The sequence below is a fragment of the Ambystoma mexicanum genome, chromosome 8, assembly GCF_040938575.1.
Source record: "Ambystoma mexicanum isolate Mex_15411 chromosome 8, UKY_AmexF1_1, whole genome shotgun sequence".
NCBI lineage: Eukaryota > Metazoa > Chordata > Amphibia > Caudata > Ambystomatidae > Ambystoma > Ambystoma mexicanum.
The window spans coordinates 779,356,503-779,379,941 of record NC_090929.1 but is presented as its reverse complement, the minus strand read 5'-3'; the positions used below and the strand labels follow the sequence as shown (position 1 = coordinate 779,379,941).

The 23,439-nt window shown below is 44.3% G+C and overlaps 1 protein-coding gene across 1 annotated transcript in view; it reads left to right on the top strand.

The window, feature by feature from the left end:
- The window catches only part of LOC138472439 (hexokinase HKDC1-like), a 1,340,644-nt gene that overhangs the window by 437,124 nt on the left and 880,081 nt on the right, over window positions 1-23,439 (top strand). Inside the window, exons 3-5 of the mRNA XM_069610606.1 lie at window positions 16,496-16,644; window positions 16,729-16,848; window positions 16,956-17,051. Coding sequence (XP_069466707.1) covers window positions 16,496-16,644; window positions 16,729-16,848; window positions 16,956-17,051 — 365 coding nt within the window. The remainder of the gene's footprint in view (window positions 1-16,495; window positions 16,645-16,728; window positions 16,849-16,955; window positions 17,052-23,439) is intronic.

Below are 23,439 nucleotides of genomic sequence, written 5' to 3'. Positions count from 1 at the left end.
CCCAAAAAACGATTTTCCTACTCTATTTCTATTTTGCCTGGTGTGCTGATTAGTATTTTCTAAAACTCTGCCTGTCTCCTAAGTGTAAACAATACACATGTTCTTCTAGTCTGTCCCCTAGCAGTTGTGAGAAATAATAAAAAACCAATTCTTCCATTTTTCTCCATCAACAGATTTTCCCTGTGTTTACTGGCTTCCCATATTGTGGTGGTGGGCTTCCCCCCAAATCCAATTCCCCCCCACCCCACCCTATATTCCTACTCCTTGCCACTGCCTTCCATTCAACAGAATCAAGTGCAATTGATGTGTGGGGCTGAGTGTTGCAGGGGGAGTGCTTAACTGTAGTTGCTATCACTTTGTATGAAATCGTTATTTTCCTGTTTTGTCATTAAAACAAAAGAGAGTGTAACATCCTAGTTCAACTTGGTCTCTCTAGATAAGAGATTGCATTTGTGTTGCCACAATTTTGGTGGCTGTTGTAATTTGATTATCCTAATTTACATTGAACGATAAATTAATAAAATATTTTATTAATATACACAGGCCTGGTTCCTAGTCCATTCTGACATGGAGTGCTAGGGGGGTTGGGTACGAGACGGGTTGGAGGCCTACTCAAAAAGAATCTCCAGTATACTAAAATAAAAAGCGTTTTATTGTGCGCCACATTCATTGTAGGGGAAGGAGTTCCGTGGGTGGCGTGTGCCATGTAATAAATTGTGACATTGTTTAACTGTTTTAATTGTTTAACTGCTAGGAAATATGATTCCTATTGTGCCCTGTTCCTGAGCACCTACTTAATTACCTTTAGGCGCGTCAGTAAGGGCGCCGCTGGTCGTGTGCTGGGCAGTGTGACCGGTATTAGAACATTAATTGTTACTTATACTTTCTTATAATTTGACATTTTTATATAAGTGAGCATGGTCAGTCGGGTTTCCTGTCAAAATATGAGCCATTAATCGAACGGATCCCAATATCTGGATATGGCAATCGTGCAAGCTAAAAAATACTTCTTTGACGGTCGAATTTGTAATTCCTCTTCTAATTCAAATGAGCTGCTTAATGTTTTGAATGAGTTGGAAAAGCCTGATATTATTGCAGTGGATCTTGTGGTTAAGGACAAAGATTGATTGGTGTGTCAGAATACAAGAGGCCATGTTCAAAAAGTAGCCAATTTGAAGGCTGCAGCTCTTCAAAAGGCCAACATGATGGCACCCGTTAGCATTTGTTCACCCAACTTCACTGCCCTACTTTCATTTCATTTTTAAAAAAAAGTGACACCTAGTGAAATAACAGAAATACTACAGAGGCTTAAGCAAACTAGCTGCCCGGGGAATCCTTGCCCCTCGAAAGTGATACAAAAATGCGCTTCAAGTCTTGCTTCAGTAATTTCAGGGTTTATTAATTCATCTTTCAAGGCTACGCTGGTTCCTAAAGTTGTTAAACAAGCATGGATAACGCACCTTGTTGTGTACTAGGATCCATTTTGCCCAAGAATGGGGAAAAGAGTGTATGAGAAGCCATTCCATGTCGGCCTTCCTCTCATCCTGAAACTTGTCTAGGCCTTAATGATTCTACTGACAGACAGTAGTCTGCAACCGGAAATTCAATTCATTTTCATTTCTTCCCAAGGGGATTTTTACAGTAGCTCACAAGAAAAACTGTGTCAAATTGCCCTTGTACTCTGTAAAAGGAAAAACGAGTGGTTGGTGATAACAAGGTGCCACCTACATTTCCCATAGAAATCTCATCAGGGACATAAGTGCGTGGCCTTAAGATGGTGATGGTGTCTGTCACTTAACTGCGGACAGAGTATGCATCAGCTGAAATGACATAAGTAATGGTGAATTATTCAACAAAACTATTAATTGGGTGGCCAAATTATAAGGATTTGGGACCTGACAAATGGAAAGGGCAGGGTGTCGGAACCCTTGCCATAAAGAATTGCACTGGGAACACCAGGCTCAGACAAGTGTCCATCACTTGAGGTGTGAACCTACTAATTAGAGGCTTTCCATTTTTTGGGAATGTAATAGGTGACGAGTCTCCATTTGGGAGACTGGCAGGCAAGCAGATTGGAAGATGACATATCATTATGGGGGAGCGAGCTGAGAAGCAGTCCTGAAGTTCCTGTCATTCTTTCACAGAACCCCATCTTTGAAAAGAGGTGCCTCTGCTAAAGAGCGGGTGGCATCCATTAAGCGCTGTGCTGGGTATAGGCTCTTGAACTGAACAAAGGTTCATTCATTATTCACTATCGCCATAGTAGTCCATTGTGGAATTGCATTCTAGCATTTAAAGATTGAACTGCATGCTTCTGCATTATTTTGAATTTTTTAAATTATTTTTCATGAGGTGTTTGCATAATGAACTTATATTATTTGCATTTTGACTAGTACGAACTCAATCAAAAAATGTGATATACTTGCATTTATTTGATAACAAGCCAATTATATAACTGAGCAGTATTTTAGCAGAATGGGATAGAATACAAGTCATGCATCACAAGTACTTTGAACACAACAGTGTCTTACGTTCCTAGAATCATAGATCTTGGCACAAGATTTGTCACATCTGAAACCCAAGCCTCCCTCACGCCTGGTGCCTCTCTCTGCGGGAACGTCCTTGCCCCTCCCTGTAACTAGCATGAAGGTGGGATATGACTGCTAAGAACCCCTGCCCCAGAGTGATTGCTGGTTCCGAGCGCTTCGCAGTGTGCACGCAGCAGAAGCCCATCGGATGAGTGCCTCCCGATCAATGTGGATATGCATTCTTATTGGGCAGTCCTGTCAATCAGAGTGACACAATTTGCTAGAAGCTTCATGGTAAAACCAAAACATGTTTTTGATGGAAAACCCTATTTCTGCCCCGGGCTCTTCCCCCACCCCGTATCGATAGCTGGGAAGTGTTCGTTCCTTAGGAATGTTGTTTTTATCTGCACCTGCCAAGGTCGCGCCTTTCCCGTGCAACGCAGTGTCTGTGTACAAGTGGAAGCTGAATGCTGAATACCAGGCTTGCAGTTAACCCTCTGTAAGCAACTTCAGGAGGGCCCACGTTTAATATAGCTCAATCTGCTAGATGTCTAAGCGCTGCTAAAGCATTACTAAGCCATCTATAAAGCTATAATTATCAGTATTTAGTACACTCTTGGAATAAGCTATTCGTCTTAGCTGTTAATACAGCAAGCTATAGGCCTAATATTCAATATGGTTAGCTCAGTGGGTCAATGCACCTACGCCAATGCAGCTACGCTTTACTCTACATTCCACCCCTTTTCGAAGTGTGGGCGAAAATGATGTTTTAATTCAATGACTTAGAAACATATATGGTATGTTGTAGGTCTATCAACCGCTTCTCCAGTTCAGCCATTTTATTGTAAATGTAAGTCATCCTGCGCATAAACCTAATGAATATTGTAGCTATTAATATTAGGGCTACAATCATCCACAGCAAGGGATGCAGCATTACGTTTAACAGCTTTGTGGAAGCGGGAGACCAGCCGGTAAACACGTGCCACCAGTGATGAGGAGTGACTGTTTGCAAATGGTCAGTCGTTTTAATTAGCTGTTTTTTATCTATTGTCATTTTACACTCTGCAGTGATAAACGAGGTAGCCAAAGCACTAAAAGCTTTCCAAGAGGTTTGAGCAAACTGTCTTATAACTTGAAGCCGTGGATTAACTATCCCATAAAGTCGGGTCCAGCTAAGCATATGAGTGACCTCTGCATGCAAGGTGGTATGAGACCAACGGGTCAAAGAGTATAAAGTGTGGGTAGTTATATCTAAGATAGTCACAACCTGATCTACACATAATTGTTAATAAGTAATGTATGATTAGTAACTATGCAGACCTGATGCTGATTGATTTGAAAAATGTCAGTTCCGTTAATGTGGTACTGCATCCGGGTGCACTCACCCGCTAAGGGACTCATGCATGGTTCCGGGATCCTTCCAATCTGAGGGCACACCCACCCCTGATCCCAGGGCACACACGTGTGACTATGGGTTGTGTAATTCTGACTATACAGCCACTCCCCTCGTATTTGTGCAACTCACCAGGAACCATTTATTTTCATGGCCAAAATGATAAAAGGGCATCATATTTCTAAAGCATAAGCAGTCCTACTAACTTGCATCAATGCTCGGCAGCTATTGTTCAGGCAATCAAAAGCAAGTTGTTGAATCCATATGTCTGCAGGTAAATGCAACTCTGTGTGTCAGTGTGTTGAGGACAGTCTGCCCCATTCATGCATCTCGTGTCCGTGGCTGTTTTATTTACCTGCCCTAGGGCTGAAAGGATGTCTTCATAACTAAATTCTGCCACCTCCAATTGTTGCCTATATTCTTGGCAGCATTATTCAAAGTAGGATTTAATAATGGGCCCCACTGCGCTAGCAGTTTTATCACAGCACTAGCATCAGACCCCATAGCAGATCATTTATTGCTCACTCTCTATATCAAAAGCATTTAATGCTCCCGCTCCCACCCCCACTGCCCCCGCAATTAATGAATCAAATCCCCTAGCTACGCGCAACTTAGCAATTGGCCACAAGAATTGACTCCATTTGGAGCAGCTTGGTTGAAACAGTGAAACTTTACTTTTTGATAAATCAATCTCTAATGGAACTTTGCTGATGATGGAAGCATGTAGAACATTTTTGCAATTCAAATGTTGCCTCACTACTGGAAAATCTAGCATGCATACTGTTTCAGCTTTCAGTGACTTAAAGAACTCCATTCTCCAAGTGGCATGTCTGCCATATGCTATATTAATTTTAGACACAAATACCATACTACGATCCGGTAGTGGTTTTATTCTTTGCACAATGGTATTTATCACATTTAGTCAAGTTATAGTCCACAAAGGCTTGGCGGTAACAGTCTCCAAAATCCTTTGGACAAAAGAAACATGACACATCAAACACATTGTTGGAACCATTCACAGAAACATTTGGGCCCAGCATCTCGTAAACGCCTGAAATGTGTGTCAACGACAAAACGTGTCCAACAATATGCAACGTCAGCACCCTGGTAGTTCCATATGAATATTGATCTTTGGTGCTTTTCTCACAGGTTGCCATACGATTCTCATCATCACGGAGGACTGGAGCATTGGGTGTAGTGCTGTGATTCTCAGAGTCCATGTAGTGTCCTGCACCAATCCATTTTCTTACAGAGAATGCATCTGCTTGGCTGGCCAGGAGCACCCACATCAAGATTACACATATCCCCATCATGGAACAATACTTTCTTGGTGTTAGCCTAGTAGCAGGGATATAAACAGGAATGTCAGAATTCGGCAACATAAGTACTTCCCACCCCTTTGCTTAACACCTCCCCAGCTTCAGGTTTTTTATTCGGATGATGAACCCACACCTTTTTTCCAGTGCTACCAAAACCACCCATACCTCTCTGTGTGGTGTCAGCGGCTTGTTTACTTTCAATCACCTGGGGAACAAGTGCCTGCTCACAAATCAATTGTGCAATGCGGTCATTTAGTTAATGGTACCTCAGATGGACCAGTGTTGTGCAAAAGCACAGAAATAGTTCCCAAATAATCCGGGTCAATCACACCTCCCAATATATCAATGTCTTTCTTTGCCAGCCTGGATCGTGCAGCAAGGCGTCCATAGGTGCCAGCTGGCAACTTTATTCCAATGCCCAGCGATATCGATTTGGGTTGTCCTGCTGGTACTAAATCATCTTCAAAGGTAGACAGATCTGGTCCAATACTGCCTGCTGTGTCATGTATAGGCAGCTTTTCTTCTTTTTCAGTTTTCCATACAATAAGTGTTTTTGCTGCTTCTACTTTTTCACTTGTCAGTCTCACAAAGGGTGTCTGTTTCCAAAAGGATGAATATTCAATTCAAACAATGCTTGTGCTAAATGCTTAGACCACCCCTTGAGAGTGTGAGCCTGAATGAACTTCCTTAGCTGTTGTTTTCATTCATTCTTTCAATAAGTCTTGAGGCTTCTGGGTAATGGCTTATGTGCAGTGGCCATTTTATGCATTGCTCCAAACCCCAGTTTTGCACATTGTGTCCTACAAAATGGCTAACTTTGTCAGATTGGATTTCATCTGGAACGCCATAATGCCTTAATAGATATTCCATCCCTTGTAACGTAGCCCGTTGATCTGCATGAGTGGCTGGATGGGCCAACAGCAATCCTGAATATGTGTCTACCATTGTCAACACATACAGCCTCATCACGAGTTGGACGGTAGCCCTTAAATACGGCAGCAACACTAGGGGCACAATCTCAGTTTGCCAGCATTTACCTCCAGCTCTATGCTGTAGGTAAATGCGTTGGGAAATATCCCATTTTCGGGCGCAATTAGCACCGTGCTATTAGCACGCACTAATTGCGCTGAAAATTCCCCAATCGGGAATGTGGAATTACTGTTACCATCCAACCCATGATCTGGCGGTAATACCGCAGGAGGGTTGGACAGTAACGCTAATACCGTTTGGCAGAGTCCCAGTCGGGATTCCGCCTAACTTGTGATGAGGCCCATAATGATTTCCATTTTATGGCTGCAAAGGTCAAATATGATCAACTTGCCAAATGCTAGCTGCCCTTTCACCTCTATTCAGAGCGCCTTGAGGTTTTGTTTCTAGTGGACAGCGCTTCACTTCACAGCATATGGGGCACTGGCATGCAGCTTGCTTGGCATTGTCCATTTTGATGGGCAGTTGTCTCGTCTTAGCCCATTCATAGGTTCCCAGTGGCCCAAAATGTCCTGATGTTTGATGAGCCCAGTCTGCCATTGCTTGTAGCACTTCCTTTTCTTCAGGAGTTGGCACTGGGGCGAATCTTTGCCATTTGATCCGCTTTATTATAAAACAGCACAGCAATTGAGGTGTCAGAAGGCATGTGTGCATTTACTTGCCCAATGTAAATCTTGCTCTTTTCTCCCTTGCGCTACATTTCTTCCCAGATTTCTGGCCCTCCCCATATTGGAGTGTTCTTGATCTTCCACTACTCGTCTTGCTGCCATGCTGGTGTCCAATGAGCCAGGCCTTGATATGTAGCCCAACTGTCTGTGTATATGTATGCAGTCTCTGTATCTTTTACCAGTTCAATCATGGCAGCCAATGCTTGCAGCTCGGCGTACTGGCTTGAACCCCAGACTCCTTCTCTCATTAAGAGCCTCTCTTGATGGGGTTGGAATGCAACTGCTTGCTAGCGTCTCTGTCCTTTATCATACTTCGCAGTGCCGTCCGTACACCAGGCAGAAATCTGTGCTTCTTCTGACAATGTATCATAGGCTGGTGCGACTTTGAAGAGAGATTCTGACAGGGCATCAGGGGCACATGGTTCAGGCATTTCTTTCTGATTCACTGCTTCCAGCGTCTGTTCGTGCAACTTGGCAACCCCCGTACGGCCAGCCTTTGCATGTTACGGCAGATACCACTTCCACTTGACATGAGTGGCATCTTGTGCTCTGCCGCTCTTTCCTCCACATCTGCTTCACACACCCAGCCCATGATAGGAATTTGTGTGCAAATTGTCTCTGGGTGCTCTCCTTTAATGCGTTCGGTTTCAACTAGAGTCCAATACACTGCCACAATTTGCTTCTCAAGCGGAGTATAGCTTGTTATAGTGTCTGTGAGTTTCCTCGACCAAAATCCTTGTGGCACTCTTTTTTTGTCCTTGCTTTTGCCACAAACTCCACACAGCAACATCACTGTAGGCAAGAAGTTCCAATTCAAAAGGATCACTATGTGTCAAGGGACCCAGCGTAATGTAATTCTGCAAGGCATCTTTAGCCTGTTGAAAAGCAGTCTGCTGGTCAATGCCTCATTCAAAGTCTTATTTCTTCCTGGTAACTTTGTAGATCAGTTTTAAAATCAAGCTCAAATGAGGTATGTGATTTCTCCAAAATCCCATTAACCCAATGAATCTCTGTGCTTCTTTTTTATTCACGGGTTGTACCATCTGTTGTACCATTTCATTCACAGGCTCAGGAATTTTCTTTACTGAGCCAGACCAAATTGAACCTTAAACTTCACTTCCTGAGCGGGGTCCTGTACTTTCTTGGTTTTAATAGCCCACCCTCAATTCTGCATGTGCGTGATCAGTTTTTCAGCAGCATTTTCAACATGAATTCTCTCATTGCTTGTTAGCATAATGTCATCAATATAGTGTGCTACATGCATATCATCCAGCTGCACCATTTACAAGTCTCTAGCAATCAATCCATGACACAGAGTGGGACTGTGCAAGTACCCCTGGGGCAATTTAATAAATGTAAATGGTCTGCCCCCCAAGTTACAGAAAATTGTTCTTGTGATTCAGCATCAATGTCAATGGAGAAAAAGGATGTGGCCAAGTCAATTACCACATGCCATTCACCCACTTTTTTGTGAGTTTCTCAATTAAGGTAACAATGTCTGGTACAGTCACAGCCAGAAGTGGCACCTTTTTGTTCAACCCGCAAAAGTCAGCAACCATCCTCCAGTTACCATCTGGTTTGTGCAATGGCCAAAAAGGGGAGTTAAATGGACCAACTGCTGGCCTCATTATGCCAGCTTTCACTAGTGACTCAATAGTTTTACCAATCTCTTTGTGCCTTCCTGGCAACCTGTACTGTTTCATGCACACTGGCTCTGCAGGAGGAGGTAAATGCAAGGGAGTCCATTTAGCATGCCCAACCAAAACAGAGTACACCACTCTCACATGGATTTTTCAGTTGCCAAAAACAAATTCACCTAAATCTGTAGTTACACTTTTTCCCAGCAAGTCATCTACCTCTTCTTTTGGTATCCCAGCGTTTAGCAAGTCAACCCACATGTGTCTGCGTGTTAATCTAATGGTATCAGCTTTAACTTTGGAATTTGAATTATTGCCAGATTTTCTCTTTGAATCTGTGTCCGATGCAACTAAACCGCAGCCTTTCGCTCATCCAACCCAAAATTGCCCAAGTAACACTGCTACCTCACCAATAGCTTTGCCCTGCACTGGACCTACCAGTGATAGCAGTGCCCCTTTCATATAGCCAGGAGCGTTTCGCAATAATTGTGCTGGAATACCTGATGTAAACACGTCCATGTCAGATCCTGTAAAATTTTAACTATAAATAGCGCACTGTAATCCCCTCCCCCTAAGCTGATCTGTAGCTTTGGGTAATGAATTCCATGCATCACATGTTTCCTCAATGTCCATTGGACCTACATATAACGTTGTTAAAGCAGTTTGAAGCCAATTGAACAATGAATGTGATCCTTGCTGTCCTAACGCTCCTCGCAAAATCTGCCCCAACAATACATTGGTAGAAATTGAACCCATTTTCAACAACTATTCCGGGGACATGAATATTCCATCACTTCCTGTGTCCCAGGATCTAAGCATCCACTTGAAAATCAGTTCACCTGCTCTCTGTCTGAATAACTTAGCAATGTCTAAAAGCTCTGTCTGAGTGTAATCTCGGACGATTCGAGTTCTCTGAATGTTAATACCGCCGGCTTGACCTTTTGATGTATTTATAATTAATGGCCGCGCTGGGTAGGCACATTTTGTCTGAGCACTATCCTGCTCTTACCCTTCAGAATTAGAGTTTTGCTAATCTCACCTCAAGCAGCTCATCCCAGTCAAAATTCTGTTCAGACTCACTGTCGCTTACATCGCCTGACCATAAATTTGGAGCCCACGTATACTTCCTAATTAGTGCTTGAATTTTTATCTTTGAAGGATTACTTTTTCTCTGCCTCTGCTTGTGTGTAGCAACACGCACGGCTATGGAAGCACACCATCCTCCATTTGGTCAACCCGTTTGACTGACGATTCAAGGGTCTCCCTCATAATAATTTGTTGCTCTTTCAGCAGGGATATCTCATCACTTAATTTTCAAATCTGTGCATCCTTAATGACCTCTTTCTCATGCGTCTTTCGTAGCGCTTGCAGGAACAACCAGCCCATATTGCCAGCCGCAATCTGCTCTTTCTTACTCTTCCCAGGCAGTAAACCAGCCAAACAATCAATGATTACAGCCGGGGAAATATAATTTTCAAGCATGTCCCATGCCATCAGGACATATGTCTGCCACAGATGACCATGCATTTGTTACTGGCCATCCAGGAATGTGGCAGAGAACACTAATGTCATCATTGTGCTCAACTTTCCCCTGTTTCTTCCAGAATGGCATAGTGCTCACAAATCTTCTAAGACTATGCCAAATGTTGTATGAAGGGTGTTTGCTCACTTCTGGCACCAGCCCTTTTATCAATTACACCCTCCCCTCTCAGGTTTGAATATTATGCGAGACACAGTTAACTCATTCTCGAAGAAACTCAACCAAAACATTTGGTATACTTGCATTTATTTCATAACAAGCCAATTATATAACTGAGCAGTATTTCAGCAGAATGGGATACAAGTACTTTGAACACAACAGGGTCTTACGTTCCTAGAATCGTGGACCTTGGCATGAGATTTGTCACTTCTAGGCCCCAAGCCACCATCACGCCTGGTGCCTGTCTCTGCGGGACCAGCCTTGCCCCTCTCTGGAAACAGCATGAAGGTGGGATATGACTGCTAGGAACCCCTGGCACGGAGTGGTTGCTGGTTCCAGGTGCTTCACAGTGTGTCCTCAGCAGAATCCCATCGGAAGAGCCCCTCCCGATTAATGTGGGTATGCATTCTTATTGGGCAGTCCTGTCAATCAGAGTGATGAAATTTGCTAGAAGCTTCGTGGTAAAACCAAAACATGTTTTTGATGAAAAAACCACCCATTTCTGCTCTGCGCTCTACCCCCCTCCTCCATCCTTAACTGGCAAGTGTTTGTTCCTTAGGAATGTCGTTTTTATTTGCACCTGACAAGTTTGCGCCTTTCCTGTGCAAACCAGTGTCTGTGTACTGTGAAGCTTCTTGCAAAAGTGGAAGCTGAATGCTGAATATCAGGCTTGCAGTGAACCCTCTGTAAGCAACTTCAGGAGGGCTCACGTTTACTATAGCTCACTATGCTAGATGTCCAAGCGCTGCTAAAGCATTACTAAGCCATCTATAAAGCTCTGATTGTCAGCATTTAGTACACTCTTTGAATAAGCTATTAGTCTTAGCAAGCTATAGGCCTGATATGCAATATGGTTAGCTCAGTGTGTCAATGCACCGACACCAATGCATCTACGCTTTACACTCCAACTGGAAACCACTTTTATGATTCTGTACCCACAATATATGCCAGCCTTCAGACAGTAAATCAGTTTAATGATGTCTTCCACACAATATATTCCATATAAATGACTTTCATGATGCTGCACAAATAATATATAAGTTCATTCCAACTGTTAATCACTCTGATGTCATGCTCACAATATATATCACTTTATGATATGATATGATATGATATGGCATTTGTAACGCGCCTATACACAAGTGTTTCAAGGCGCGACGAGGCAGGGGGGGGGAAACAAGGGGAAGACAGACAACGATCCTACTAGGCCAGGTGACATTCAGACCGCGCAAGTGCAGGGGTAGGGGGAAGGGAAAAGTGCAAGGGGAAGGGGGAAGTGCAGTACAAGTAAGTAGAATAAGTAAATAAATAGGGCCAGCTGGTGGCAAGTGCAAGGTAAGTGCAGACAAGTGCTGGGAAAAAGGGGGGCTGTAGGGATACAGAGACAGTCCCTCAGTGCAGGGGTTGCCAGGGAGGCAGTGCAAGAGGAGAGTGGCTGGGACCAGGACCGAGGTTGGTGAGAGTGGCCCAGTTGCAGATTCGGTGCAGATTCATGTCGAGACTTTAGCAGGGGAGAGGGAGAGAGAAAGCAGAAGCAAAGAGGAAGGTTTTGAGGTGCTTCCGGAACCGGAGATGGTTCTCCTCAAGTTTCAGGGAGGCAGGAAGGCTGTTCCAGAGGGAGGCCCCTGCCACGGCGAGAGATCGACCCCCGACTCGTTGCTTCGAGAAGCGGCTGACCCTGAGGGAGTTGGAGATGGATGAGCTCGGGAAGGAAGATATTTAGGAAGAGCGAGTTGAAGGTATTTAGGCCCCAGGCCCCAGAAGGCCTTGTGGACAATGCAGAGGGTTTTGAACTTAATCCTCGCAACCACTGGGAGCCAGTGTAGAGATTTCAGTCCTGGAGAGATACGGTCCCTGGGCTTGAGGCCAAGGACAAGTCTCGCAGTTCTGTTCTGGATGAGTTGCAGGGGACGGAGAGTGGAGGCAGGCAGATTAAGATAGAGGCTGTTACAGTAGTCCAGCTTCGAGAGAACCAGGGCTCGGGAGACAGTGAGCTTCTGTGGGAAGGAGTATATATTATGATGCTAGTCCATAATATATGCCAGCATTGACAGTGTAAATGACTTTCATGATTCTGTGCTCACAATATGCTCTGGCATCCCTTCTGTAAATCACTTTGATGTTTTCATGCAGCATTGACATTGCTAATCACTTTTACGATGCTGCAACCACATTATATAACAGAACCCCCACTGTGAATCAATCTGATGTTGTGCCCACAATAATATGCCAAAAGTTAACATTGGAAATCACTTTCATGATGCTGTACCGACAGTATATGCTAGCATTCGCACTATAAATCATTTTGATTTTGTGCCTGCAGTATATATCCATCACTGGCCCTGTAAATCACTTTCATAATGCTGGACCAACAATGTATGCCAGGAATCCCACTGTAAATAATGTTTATGTTATCATACCCACAATGTATGATAGCATTCCCCACTGCACATTACTTTGATTTTGGGCCCACAATATTTGTCTGCAGTTTCCACTAGAAATAGTTTTTGTGATGCTGCACATACAGTATATGCTAACATTCCCTCTATAAATCATGTTGGTAATGTTCGGACCACAATTTATGCCACCATTGACATTGTACATCACATTCCTCATGCTGCACCTCAATATATGCCAGAATTCCCAATGTAAATAACTTTCATGATGTTGTACCTACAATACATGCAAGCATTGATGCTGTTATTCACTTTCATGTTGCTTTGCCCACAATATATGCCGGCTAATCCCACAGTAGATCTCTTTGATTGTGGCATGCCCACAATATACGGTAGCTGTTGTAAAGAACTCATGGTGGCAACAGTAAAGACAGACACAAGTGATCACAGTTCAAGGGTGCTTATTAAACTGTATGCTGGTTGGACAAATGCCTAATCTAAACCTAAATCTAAGATGGGAGCAAGCTACAACCATCAAATAATAATAAGGCAGTCCTAGTGGCATCTTGTAAAATAAAGAGGCCTATACTAAGAAAACCCTATTGCCAATCCTTTACGCTAAATACAAACATGGTTTGTGGGATAGGGTTCACAGGAAAGAAAGAAGCGTTCACAAATAATGTCAGGATGCGGTAGTCGGGGTCTCCCTTCCCCACGTTTTGAGCACGGGACAAGGTAGGACTTCAGAGCACAGCACATGTTAGCGCTTTCCCAGCACGAGCTAACAGTTCCGCTCTTAACTATCAGAGCCTTCGGTGGTTAAGTCTCTTTCTACAAAAGTCTCTTGCCTCCGAGGACCTGATGTGTTCCACAAATAATGTTCTCCATGCACTTAGGTGATGCTTTTTCACCCCAGGATCCCCCTCTTCCCAGCTCAGAGCTACAAGAAGTTCTTAGCAATACCAGGTTCTTCGGTATTCAAGCTTCTCACTTCTGAGGGTTCGATGGGCTCAAAATAATAAACAAAAGGTTAACAAACGTTCCAAAGTTCTTCTCTGCTTGTGTTTGGGTGATAACTCCTCACCCTTGGGTCCCCTCTTCCGGGATCAAACCCTTTTCGATTGTTAACCTCCTCTGCCGGGTTTACTATGGCTTTCAACACAATCTCATCTGACATTCACGAAACTTAATGTCTTTTTAAACAGTTCATTGTGGACATCCCTCTGCTGGGTTCACTCTTGTCAACACACTGTTAATCAGGACTTTTGGCTTCGCCCCTTCTTTATCGGCATCCCTCCATCAGGTTCACTCTTGCCAACTTTACGATGCGGGATTCGCTTCCCTTAGCTTCACAATCATCTGTTGGTCAAAGGATTTCGACTGTACAGAGAATTTTACTAGACCCCTGTATGACCACTTTGACCCCCCTTCTTGCCTTTCTCCCAAGGCCTTCTGGTAACGGTAGTTTTAACAACAGGGTAATCGCCTGGAGTTTCTCAACTGAACACCCACGTGGTGTCTGACTCCTCTATAGCTGGTTTTCCCCTCTCGTATCAAACAGTTCTTTGTACTTTCTTCAATTAGCCGTGGCTACTTTTGTTCACACAAAGTTCGGTTTCTTATTGGCTCTCCCCTCGACTCACCGGCTGTGATGAAATGCTTGGCTTTTCCTTGTCTCTGGAGTCAAGGCCGGTACCACGGTGGCAAGCGTCTCCCCTTGGCTTGGTTATCAGCGGAGGAGGCCCTTGTGTACAATTGATATCTGCTGCAACACACACTGGATATTGTTTGTTGTCTTACAATTTCTTCTGTGGAGGTTTCATGGGCCTAGCTCAGAAAGGGCAAGGTCGCTTCTCTCCTTGTCACCCTCTTGGTTTGCGCCATCTTTCTCCTCCTCTTGAACTGCCGTGCTGAGTTTGCTGTCTCATTGTGCGGTCTGCCTTGCTCATATTGTGCTCTTGTGCTCTACCTTTTATCCATGTGGGGAAGGGAAGGGCCGTCCGGTGTGTACGATTCTGGTCAATTGCCTGTCTGTGGCATTGGGACATTGCAGGTAGATGGCTTTGGTGTTTGTCCATCATCTTTCGTGGTGTGCAAAAGTGTTTGTGTCGGAAAATGGGGGTTTGAGTGTCCTATGGGGTAGGACGGGAAAAAAGGTATAAGAAGGAGGATACCGTATCTCACCCATCGGTGTCCCACTTCCACTCCCCGAGGACCACCCATCAAGGTGGTCCTCCCTCACTGGTCCATCCCCAGGAACTGGATCCAATAGCGATGGCCGTGTCCTGGCCACCTGGGTGACAGATCCCCAGGGACTAGTAAGTGAGACACCTTCAGGTTTCTCACTGTCGACACTAGAAATCCCTTTCATGATGATGGGCCCACAGTATATGCTTGCATTACCACTGTAGATCATGTTGGTGATGTTGTGCCCCCAATATACCCCATTATTGACCCTGTAAATCATGTTCCTGATGCTCGGCCCACAATATACGCCAGCATTCCCATTGTAAATCACTATGATGTTGTTGTGTTCACAGTATATCCAAGCATTGACATTGTAAATCACTTTCATGATTTTACACCCACAATATACACTAGCATCCCCACTGTAAATAATATTGAGGTTGTGTCCAAAATATATACCAGCATTCATATTGTAAATTACTTTCCAGATGCTGCGGCAACTATAAAGGGTAGCATTCTTGCTATAAATCACTTTTGTGATGTGCCCACTTACTAAGCCAACATTCCCATTGTAAATCCCTTTCTTTATTTTTTTTATTTGTTGTGCATTTGGTTGATCAAAACGTGAGCACAAAACAAAGTATTAAAAATACTCAGGAAAAATTGTGATTTGTGGATTCGATATGATGAAGCTGCGCGCTAGTGACCACTCTTGTGTTCTAAATAGCAATGAACTAAAAACAATATTGCGAAAATTGGCAGCGAACACTCTTAACCCTCCATCTCATCCACCAGAGCTGGAAAGAGAAATCAGAAATGAAGATATGGGAAGGTGAATCACGCTCAAATTAGAGAAAGATCACACAAAGCCAGGGCCAACCTTGCACCAGCCTACCTCACCAACCAACTTACACTTCACACTTCTTCAAGACCACTTAGAGCAGCACTAGCTAACACCATGTCCATACCGAGATTCAAACTTCATAACTCGGGTGGTGCTAGCTTCCCTGTACAAGCCTCTAAATAATGGAACACAATCCCTGCGCTTCTGCGAGCAGAACCATCTTTTAACCTATTTAAACACAACACGAAGTGTTGGCTTCACAACATGGACTCTATGACAGCTTAACCGCCTGCTCCCAGCATGATTGCCCGTCACTGGCACATTCTTGTAAGTAATGTATTTATACTAGTCTATGTATGTACCCATTTGCATTACTAAGTTTGTACCTACCTGTAACTGTAATGTAACGTAACCCTTTTGACTGCTTTCAATTGTAACTGTAACCAGATCTAACTTATGCGCCCGTATGCCCCTGGGCCTGGCAGCACTTTATAAATAAAATAAATACTAAAGGTCTGTTCGAATTACAGTGCTCCAATGCAAATATGTCCGAAAGCAAAGTTAGTATTAAATATGTTTATCCTCAGAGTTTGATTACAGGTAACCAAATTCTGTTATTGAACAGAGTATAATAGTTCCTCTTAAGTTGCTAGGATGAAGATAAGTGTGGAATAGCGTGGTCGCTGGGACTAGGCCCATATATGTGCAGAAATTACGTTTACAGCATGTGTTCTATAAGTAAACATATACAATACATGCATGCACTTTAATATCATGAGAAAAATAGCAAATAAGAGGAAAAAGGCTCATATTAAACCCTTCATTGTTTCATCACAGAAAAGGGAGATTTTCTTGCTCTGGATCTTGGAGGGTCCCATTTCCGCGTGCTACATGTAAAACTGTCTGAAGATGGAACACAGAATGTTCAGATGGAAAGCCAGATCTACCCAACACCAAAAGAATTGATGCATGGTAGTGCAGCAGAGGTATGTCACAGTCACGAAGTTCTAATGTTCTACTATTTTGATGTTGCATTGTGATTGTATATCATATAATCTCTTTTGTTTCAGCTATTAGACCATGTGACAAGCTGTCTGGTTGATTTCATGGAAGCAAGAAATCTAAAACATAAGAAGATGCCACTGGGTTTAACATTTTCTTTCCCGTGTAAACAGACTAAAATGGACGAGGTAAGGACACAATATCCAGAATCCAACTATTCTGCGAATTAAAAATAATAATACAAATAATTTGCAGTGGCCATGTTTGACTTTTAAAGCTGTAATTGGTTTTTAAGGGTGTCCTGATTTCTTGGACGAAGGAATTTAAAGTGAGGGGTGCCCAAGAAAAGGATATAGTCAGCTCCCTGCGTAATGCTCTTCGAAAGCATCAGGTAAAGTTTAAAACGTATACTACTGTGAACGGCTGCATTGTAAAATCCATGTTCCTTTTGCACGCTCTTTTCCCTCTTGAAATGTCGGCATTCAGACATAAGTAACATTGATGATCATTGTATTTTTGCATGTCGTGGATATGATTGAATGAAGGAACATATTCGACTGTATGCAGTGACTGTTCTTTCACAGGCTTCATGGGGACCATATGTTTCAGGACTCTGTTAGCCTAGCCTGCTCAAACCTAGCACCAATAACATGAATGCCAGGGTTATTAGGCGCAGTGACAACGTTGAAGCCAAGCTTTTCAGCTTTTTGTGATGGACCTCTTTTTTACATCCTTGGGAGATTAAAACAATCTTGGTGTTAATCTCAACAATGAGCTCTCACTGGTATCACAAAGAGAATCTGTAGTTTTAGCCTGCCTTTCCTTCTCAAACCGTTACAAAAAGCTTACCATTTCACAATCAAGTATGACGACTTTCCACAGTTACTATGATTTTCTTATTTTGTGCTAACTACAGGAATGCCTTTTATTTTGTGTCTTCTTGGTAAGCCCCTGACCCAATTGCAACTCATCTACAAGATTGGAATGAAGTGTGGAATTGAAATCATTTTGTCTGGCCCATGGGATGTATTGTGGGCTGCTGCTTTTTTCATTTCCAAGCTGTTCACTTATATTCTTAATCCATCATGTCAGTCCGTATCTTTTCTGTTCCCTCTTCGGCAAAATACTCATACATGTGTTAGAGCCGTTTCTCTGCTTGTCCCTCAGCATTGGAAGTCAATCCAACTCTCAGATCACAGCATTGGTAACCATGTGGCTTTAAAAGATAACTTTAAAACGTTGCTTTTTAATTAGACTCCATTCAGAGTTTCCACTGCATGGCATCCTCAGTGACTGAAATGTGAGAAAGCAGCTTTGAATAATATAAAGAATCGTGGGGTTGCCATAGTGGAATGCATGCAAAAACAGTTAAGGAAAAAACATGCCAGGCCAATCAAATGTCTACCAATGAAGCCAAGGGGAAATGGGAAAGGGATTTGGGTATAACAATACAAGACAAACAATGGTCAGCTGGTGTCGCCTGCCAAAAGAGATCTCCCGTAACTTAAGGTTAAGGTTAAGACTAAGACAATTTAAATTCTTAATCAGTTACAATACACACCGGCACATATCACGAAATTCACACCAGACGTTAGCAATGAGTGTATGAAGTGCGGTACGGCTCCTGCAGATTCCCTGCATATGTACTGGAACTGCCCACGGATTATCCAATTCTGGCAAGAGGTGGCCGATGCCTTGTCCAACATCACTGGAATATCCCCAACACTCCCGCCCCCTAAGTACTTGCTGGGAGATATTGGAATGGTTAAGGTAAAGATCCGCAGACCTATTAATTTGGGTTGCTTGATAGCTAAGGAATGCATATTGAAATACTGGAAATCCAAAGCGGCCGCCAGTGTGGCTGAATGGCTCAGGGAATTAGCATATGCTAATGAGAGGGAGGAAGGCTATATTGCAATGGCTGTGCCCAGCTGCAGACCAAAGGACATTTGGGGTCCATTCCAGGATTACCTGTCGAAATTGTATGAAGAACAGTAAAATATGTGACAATGTCTAATACCCAATGCTTTATTACTTGACTCCCGAAAAGACAACTCTCAAGATGCATTGTTGTGAATTACTTTTTCATAATAACTCTGCTTAGCCTTAAAGTAGCATGTCTGCTACTGCGTTAAATAAAATAAATTTAAAAAACTGCTAGGGAAAACTTCACAACTATTCAAATAATAATCAGATGCCCAAGAGCTAATTGCTAACTGTACTCCAGTATGGGCATTAGGGATTCCTCGGTAAGTATCTTGTAAGCATGTTGTACATCGCTCTGTGGCATCTCTGTGTGTGCACCCCTAGATGCGCGCTTTTTCTGTACAACCATGTATGTACAGGCATGCGTGGGTAACTCGATGAGTGCACCCTTGTGTTTGCCTTCATGTGTTTGCGCATCACTGTATATTTTAGAATTCGTCTGGCCTGCCATTTCGTCTCCCCAATCCCTTCATTTGTCTGCATTGTCAAAATTACCTATCAAAGGTATTTGTTTTAGACATTGTAAGCACCCAGTCCACATTCCAACGAATCAACTGAAGTGAACAAAGGCATATAACAAAACAACAAATGTATTATTTATTGTGCTTCGTATTTTTATTTATAAGGACTTGGTTGTTTAGGGTTCTAGTTTTAAACAGAAATCGGGAATTTTGAAATTGCTATATATAAGAGGTGAATTATTGTACTGCACTGATTGCTATTTATTGTATTTTCTATGTGTAAGGTTTTGTCAGGGTATATGTATAGTTTGCAATCAAACTTGTTATTCAAAACTGAAAATAAAAACAACTATTTTTATTTGCACAAACTTCCAAAAAAGAGAATTAAATGAAAGTGAACAAGAAAAAAAGGAAACATAAATGTGAAGATTTTTTGAGAGGGGCGTGGCTAGCTGCAATGTGAGCAAGACGTGTTCCATGTGAGCTCCCCACCTGATCCAGTCAAATAGATTCTAGAAACCCTCATTTGTACAATTATACTCAGCAACAGAAGCAGCACTCTCCATATCATTTTCTAGGTGGAATTGGCTGTCGGGAAGAGGAGAAATCAGCAGAGTCGGGATGGAGACAACTGCCAACAAAAAGGCCTGTGCGACTTCGCAGGAAAGAAAAGCTGCAGAATAAACCCTTCATGAAGAGCCTCCCGGAGCTAGGCAGGACAGATCGGAGGCCAAAGAAAAACGCTAGCACATTAATGAGGAAGGTAAGCGCTGACCCCGGACTGCAAGGAGTACTGTGAAGAGTGGACGGCGGAGGAGGTAAGAAACCGCAATACCCCCTGCCCAGGCTCCAACAAAGAGCCGTTGATCGGCAAGCAGAGGGCAGCTCAGATTGGGTGAGGCTGCTGGAGACCCCCTCCATTCAGCCACTAACAGTGCTCTAGAGTACTGATTACAGGGAATGGCTAGGAGCAGTTTACAGCTGCCTGCCTCCAGTGTTCCCCTGGGCACCCTGGGAGCGATAACAAAGACAATAGTGGACCAGCAAAAGTTGCAGCGCAATTTGTGGTCCCACAGCGAGAGACGCCCTTAAATATATATATATATATATAAATATATTATTCAATATGCCCTGAACAGCAGAGGAGTTCAGACACGTCTGGTAAGAAGGAACAACGGCAAAGCAGCAGGGGCATAATCAAACTCACGCTGAAACTAGTGGGTGTCTAACACAGAGCCGCTCCGAGACGGAGGCATAAGGGACTACCTCCACACCACAACAAAGGGAGTCTTAGTGCAACAATCATTAAGGGCACAGCCTCACAGAAGAGACCACCTTGAGCTGTAGTGCACGGCAAACTACGTATGGAGTAAAGCCGGATGGCAGAACCGGCATACAGTCCTGCTATAAGTGTCAAGGTTGCCCAGGGATTTAAGGAAGCAATACCTCCACCCGATTTGATCTTATATGCACCGACAAAGCACAAGTGAGTCAGATGCCGGAAGGAGGGAGAAAAAGGATGGCAGTGCAGCCGATACAAATAACGATGGAAATTTTTGCCAAAAAAGGCGACCAGAGACTTGATCCCAAAGCCTCGGATGAACACCTACAGGGAAAGGAGCAGGAAATTCAGCGAGACAACACTGACAACAAAATCCTAGAGGCAATAGCGGCTCTGCAAGCGTCCATGGAGACATGCATCGGAGAAGTAAAAAATTATATGAACCTCCTGCGTCAAGACGTACGCAACCTAGCTGGTAGAGTGGGTGAAACAGAACAGAAATTGGAGGAAGTTTCAGTCTCCACAAAGTAATTGCGAGAAACAGCCCAAGATTTAATGGCAAGAGTCCGGATGCTACAAGACAGGGCAGAGGACGCAAAAGGAATGGCGAGGAGAAGCAATGTCAGAATCCTGGGGCTCCGTGAGGGGGCAGAGGGTGGAGACCCCACCACCTACATTGAAAACATGCTGCTACCGGAAATAGGTCCGCAGGGGTTCACAATGGAAAGAGCCCACAGGGAACTAACAAGAACCCCCAGTCCCTAGGAGCACCCCGACGTCCCATTATAGCAAACATTTTAAATTACCGGGAAGATCCTGACCTTTTCCTTGTCTGGGGGTGAGATCCTCTGGGAATCAGCATTACTGTTGATCTACCCACACTATACTATTCAGGTCCAGAGGAGAAGAGGCCAATTAGTTCTGACAACAGAAAGACTCTGACGCCAGGGCATAAAGTACTTTTTCGAACACCGGAAGAAGTGAATGCCTGGGTGGACAAACATCGCTTGGAGCAGATGCCAGAGGGAAAAGAAGACATCGGAGGTGCCAACAGGGTAAAAGTAACATCAGGATAAATACTTGACATTGTATGCACGACCCAGATATACAAACAATGGTGGAGGACCCAGGAACTCCAGATACAAGACTTTATCAAGACAGAAAAACCTCTGACTAGAACTGTTGGGAAGAGTACAGTGACTGTAATTTCCACCTCCACGTCTTTTACCCTCACCCAATGGGTCCGGGAGTTCTGTTGTGCTCCTTTGCTAGTACCCAATCACCACATCCTGAGGAGAGCAGGGGACAAATGGTGGTTGGGCCTCTATGGGGAGTCCCCGGTGGGTGGTATGTTAAAGTTTATGTTGGGGAACGTTTGTTCAAGTTACAACACAGCATTATTAATCACGTAAGTGGAAGTATGGCATAAACCCATAAATTAGTTGGATATGGGGCGAGTAAGTGGGAGCTATCCAGAGGGAGTGGGAGTATGATGGGAGATGTGGAGACACCCGATGGCAGAAACACTTAAAATCTCCTCCTGGAATGTGAGAGGACTAAATAACTATGTCAAGAGGATAAGAGTGGCTGCGCACCTGCGTCGTAAATGGATTCAGATCGCCCTACTGTAAGAGACGCATTTGACACCAGCGAAACAATCACAAGTACTGAAAAAATGGGGAGGGAAAGGGTACGGATCGATGTACTCTAATTATGCAAGGGGAGTCCTCATGTGGTTGGCCCCCACAGTGCCTTTCTGTCAGGAATGGCACTCTGTCAAGAGTGGTACAGGGTACCCAAGTAGGGTTTGGGTGGCTGTGCTGAGGTAAGGTAGCAGATAAGCACATACAGCAGGAAGTTCAACAAGAAAGAAGAGTAGGAAATAGTAGCTGTGAGCCAAAAGGGGCAAAAGATACAAAGGTACAAACAAACCTGATTCCCTCTTGGGGTGTATGCTGAAATGGGAAAGAGTGTTCCACGAACCTTAGGAAACTCCAGCCTTCTGCACAGATTGCTATAACAGAGGCCCACGCTGTATGCTCATGGCTGGGAACAACAGCAGTGGGTGTCTGTAACACTGAAAACGCGACAAAGGAAGGGGCAGAGGTTGCCTGCCGGAAACCAACAGGCAAGCTCTGTACAAAGGGATTACATAAAACACATGAGAAGACAAGAACAGAAATATCCAGCGAAAAGGAAGTCAATGAGCAATCTAGCAGAAGGAAATGAAGTAAAGGCAGTTAGACTGAAATAGATAACCTAAGGTGGAGTACAGCGGACTCAAGGAAGAGAACAAGGAGCAGCAGTCAGGAAAACAGAAGGCTGCAAAGTAGGAAGCAGGTCTTCAGTCAAGAGTGGCACTAGGTGCAGGCAAACTGTATTGGACTGCAGAGGACTGTAGTAGGCTGAAAGGCAGGGAGTCCAGAAGAACAGGACAGAGAGTGATTAGTAGTAGGCGACAGACAGAGAGCCCAAAAGGTACTAGGGCCACTAGGTAGGGAGCCCAGAGGAGCAGGGCTGTAGGCAGCGAAGAGGTGCAGGCTGCAAGGTAGGGAGCCCAGGGAACAAGGGCTTGGAGACAGCAGAAGGTTGCAAGCTGCACGGTAGGGAGCCCAGAGGACAAAGGCTGTAGGCAGCCGGAGTGAGGCAGGCTGCAGGGCAGGGAGCCCAGAGGACAAGGACGGTAGGCAGCCGGAGTGAGGCAGGCTGCAGGGCAGGGAGCCCAGAGGACAAGGATTGTAGGCAACCGGAGTGAGGCAGGCTGCAAGGTGGGCTGCAGAGGACTGGGACTGTAGGCAGCCGGAGTGAGGTAGGCTGCAGGGCAGGGAGCCCAGAGGACAAGGACTGTAGGCAGCCGGAGTGAGGCAGGCTGCAGAGCAAGGAGCCCAGAGGAGCAGGGCAGCAAGGAGTGAGCCCAGAGGAGCAGGGCTGCTGACTGTAGAGGGCTGCAGAGGACTGTAATAGGCTGCAAGGCAGGAAGCCCAGAGGACAAGGGCTGTAGGTAGAAGGCAGCGGAGCGTGATCGGCTGCAAGGCAGGGAGCCCGGAAAG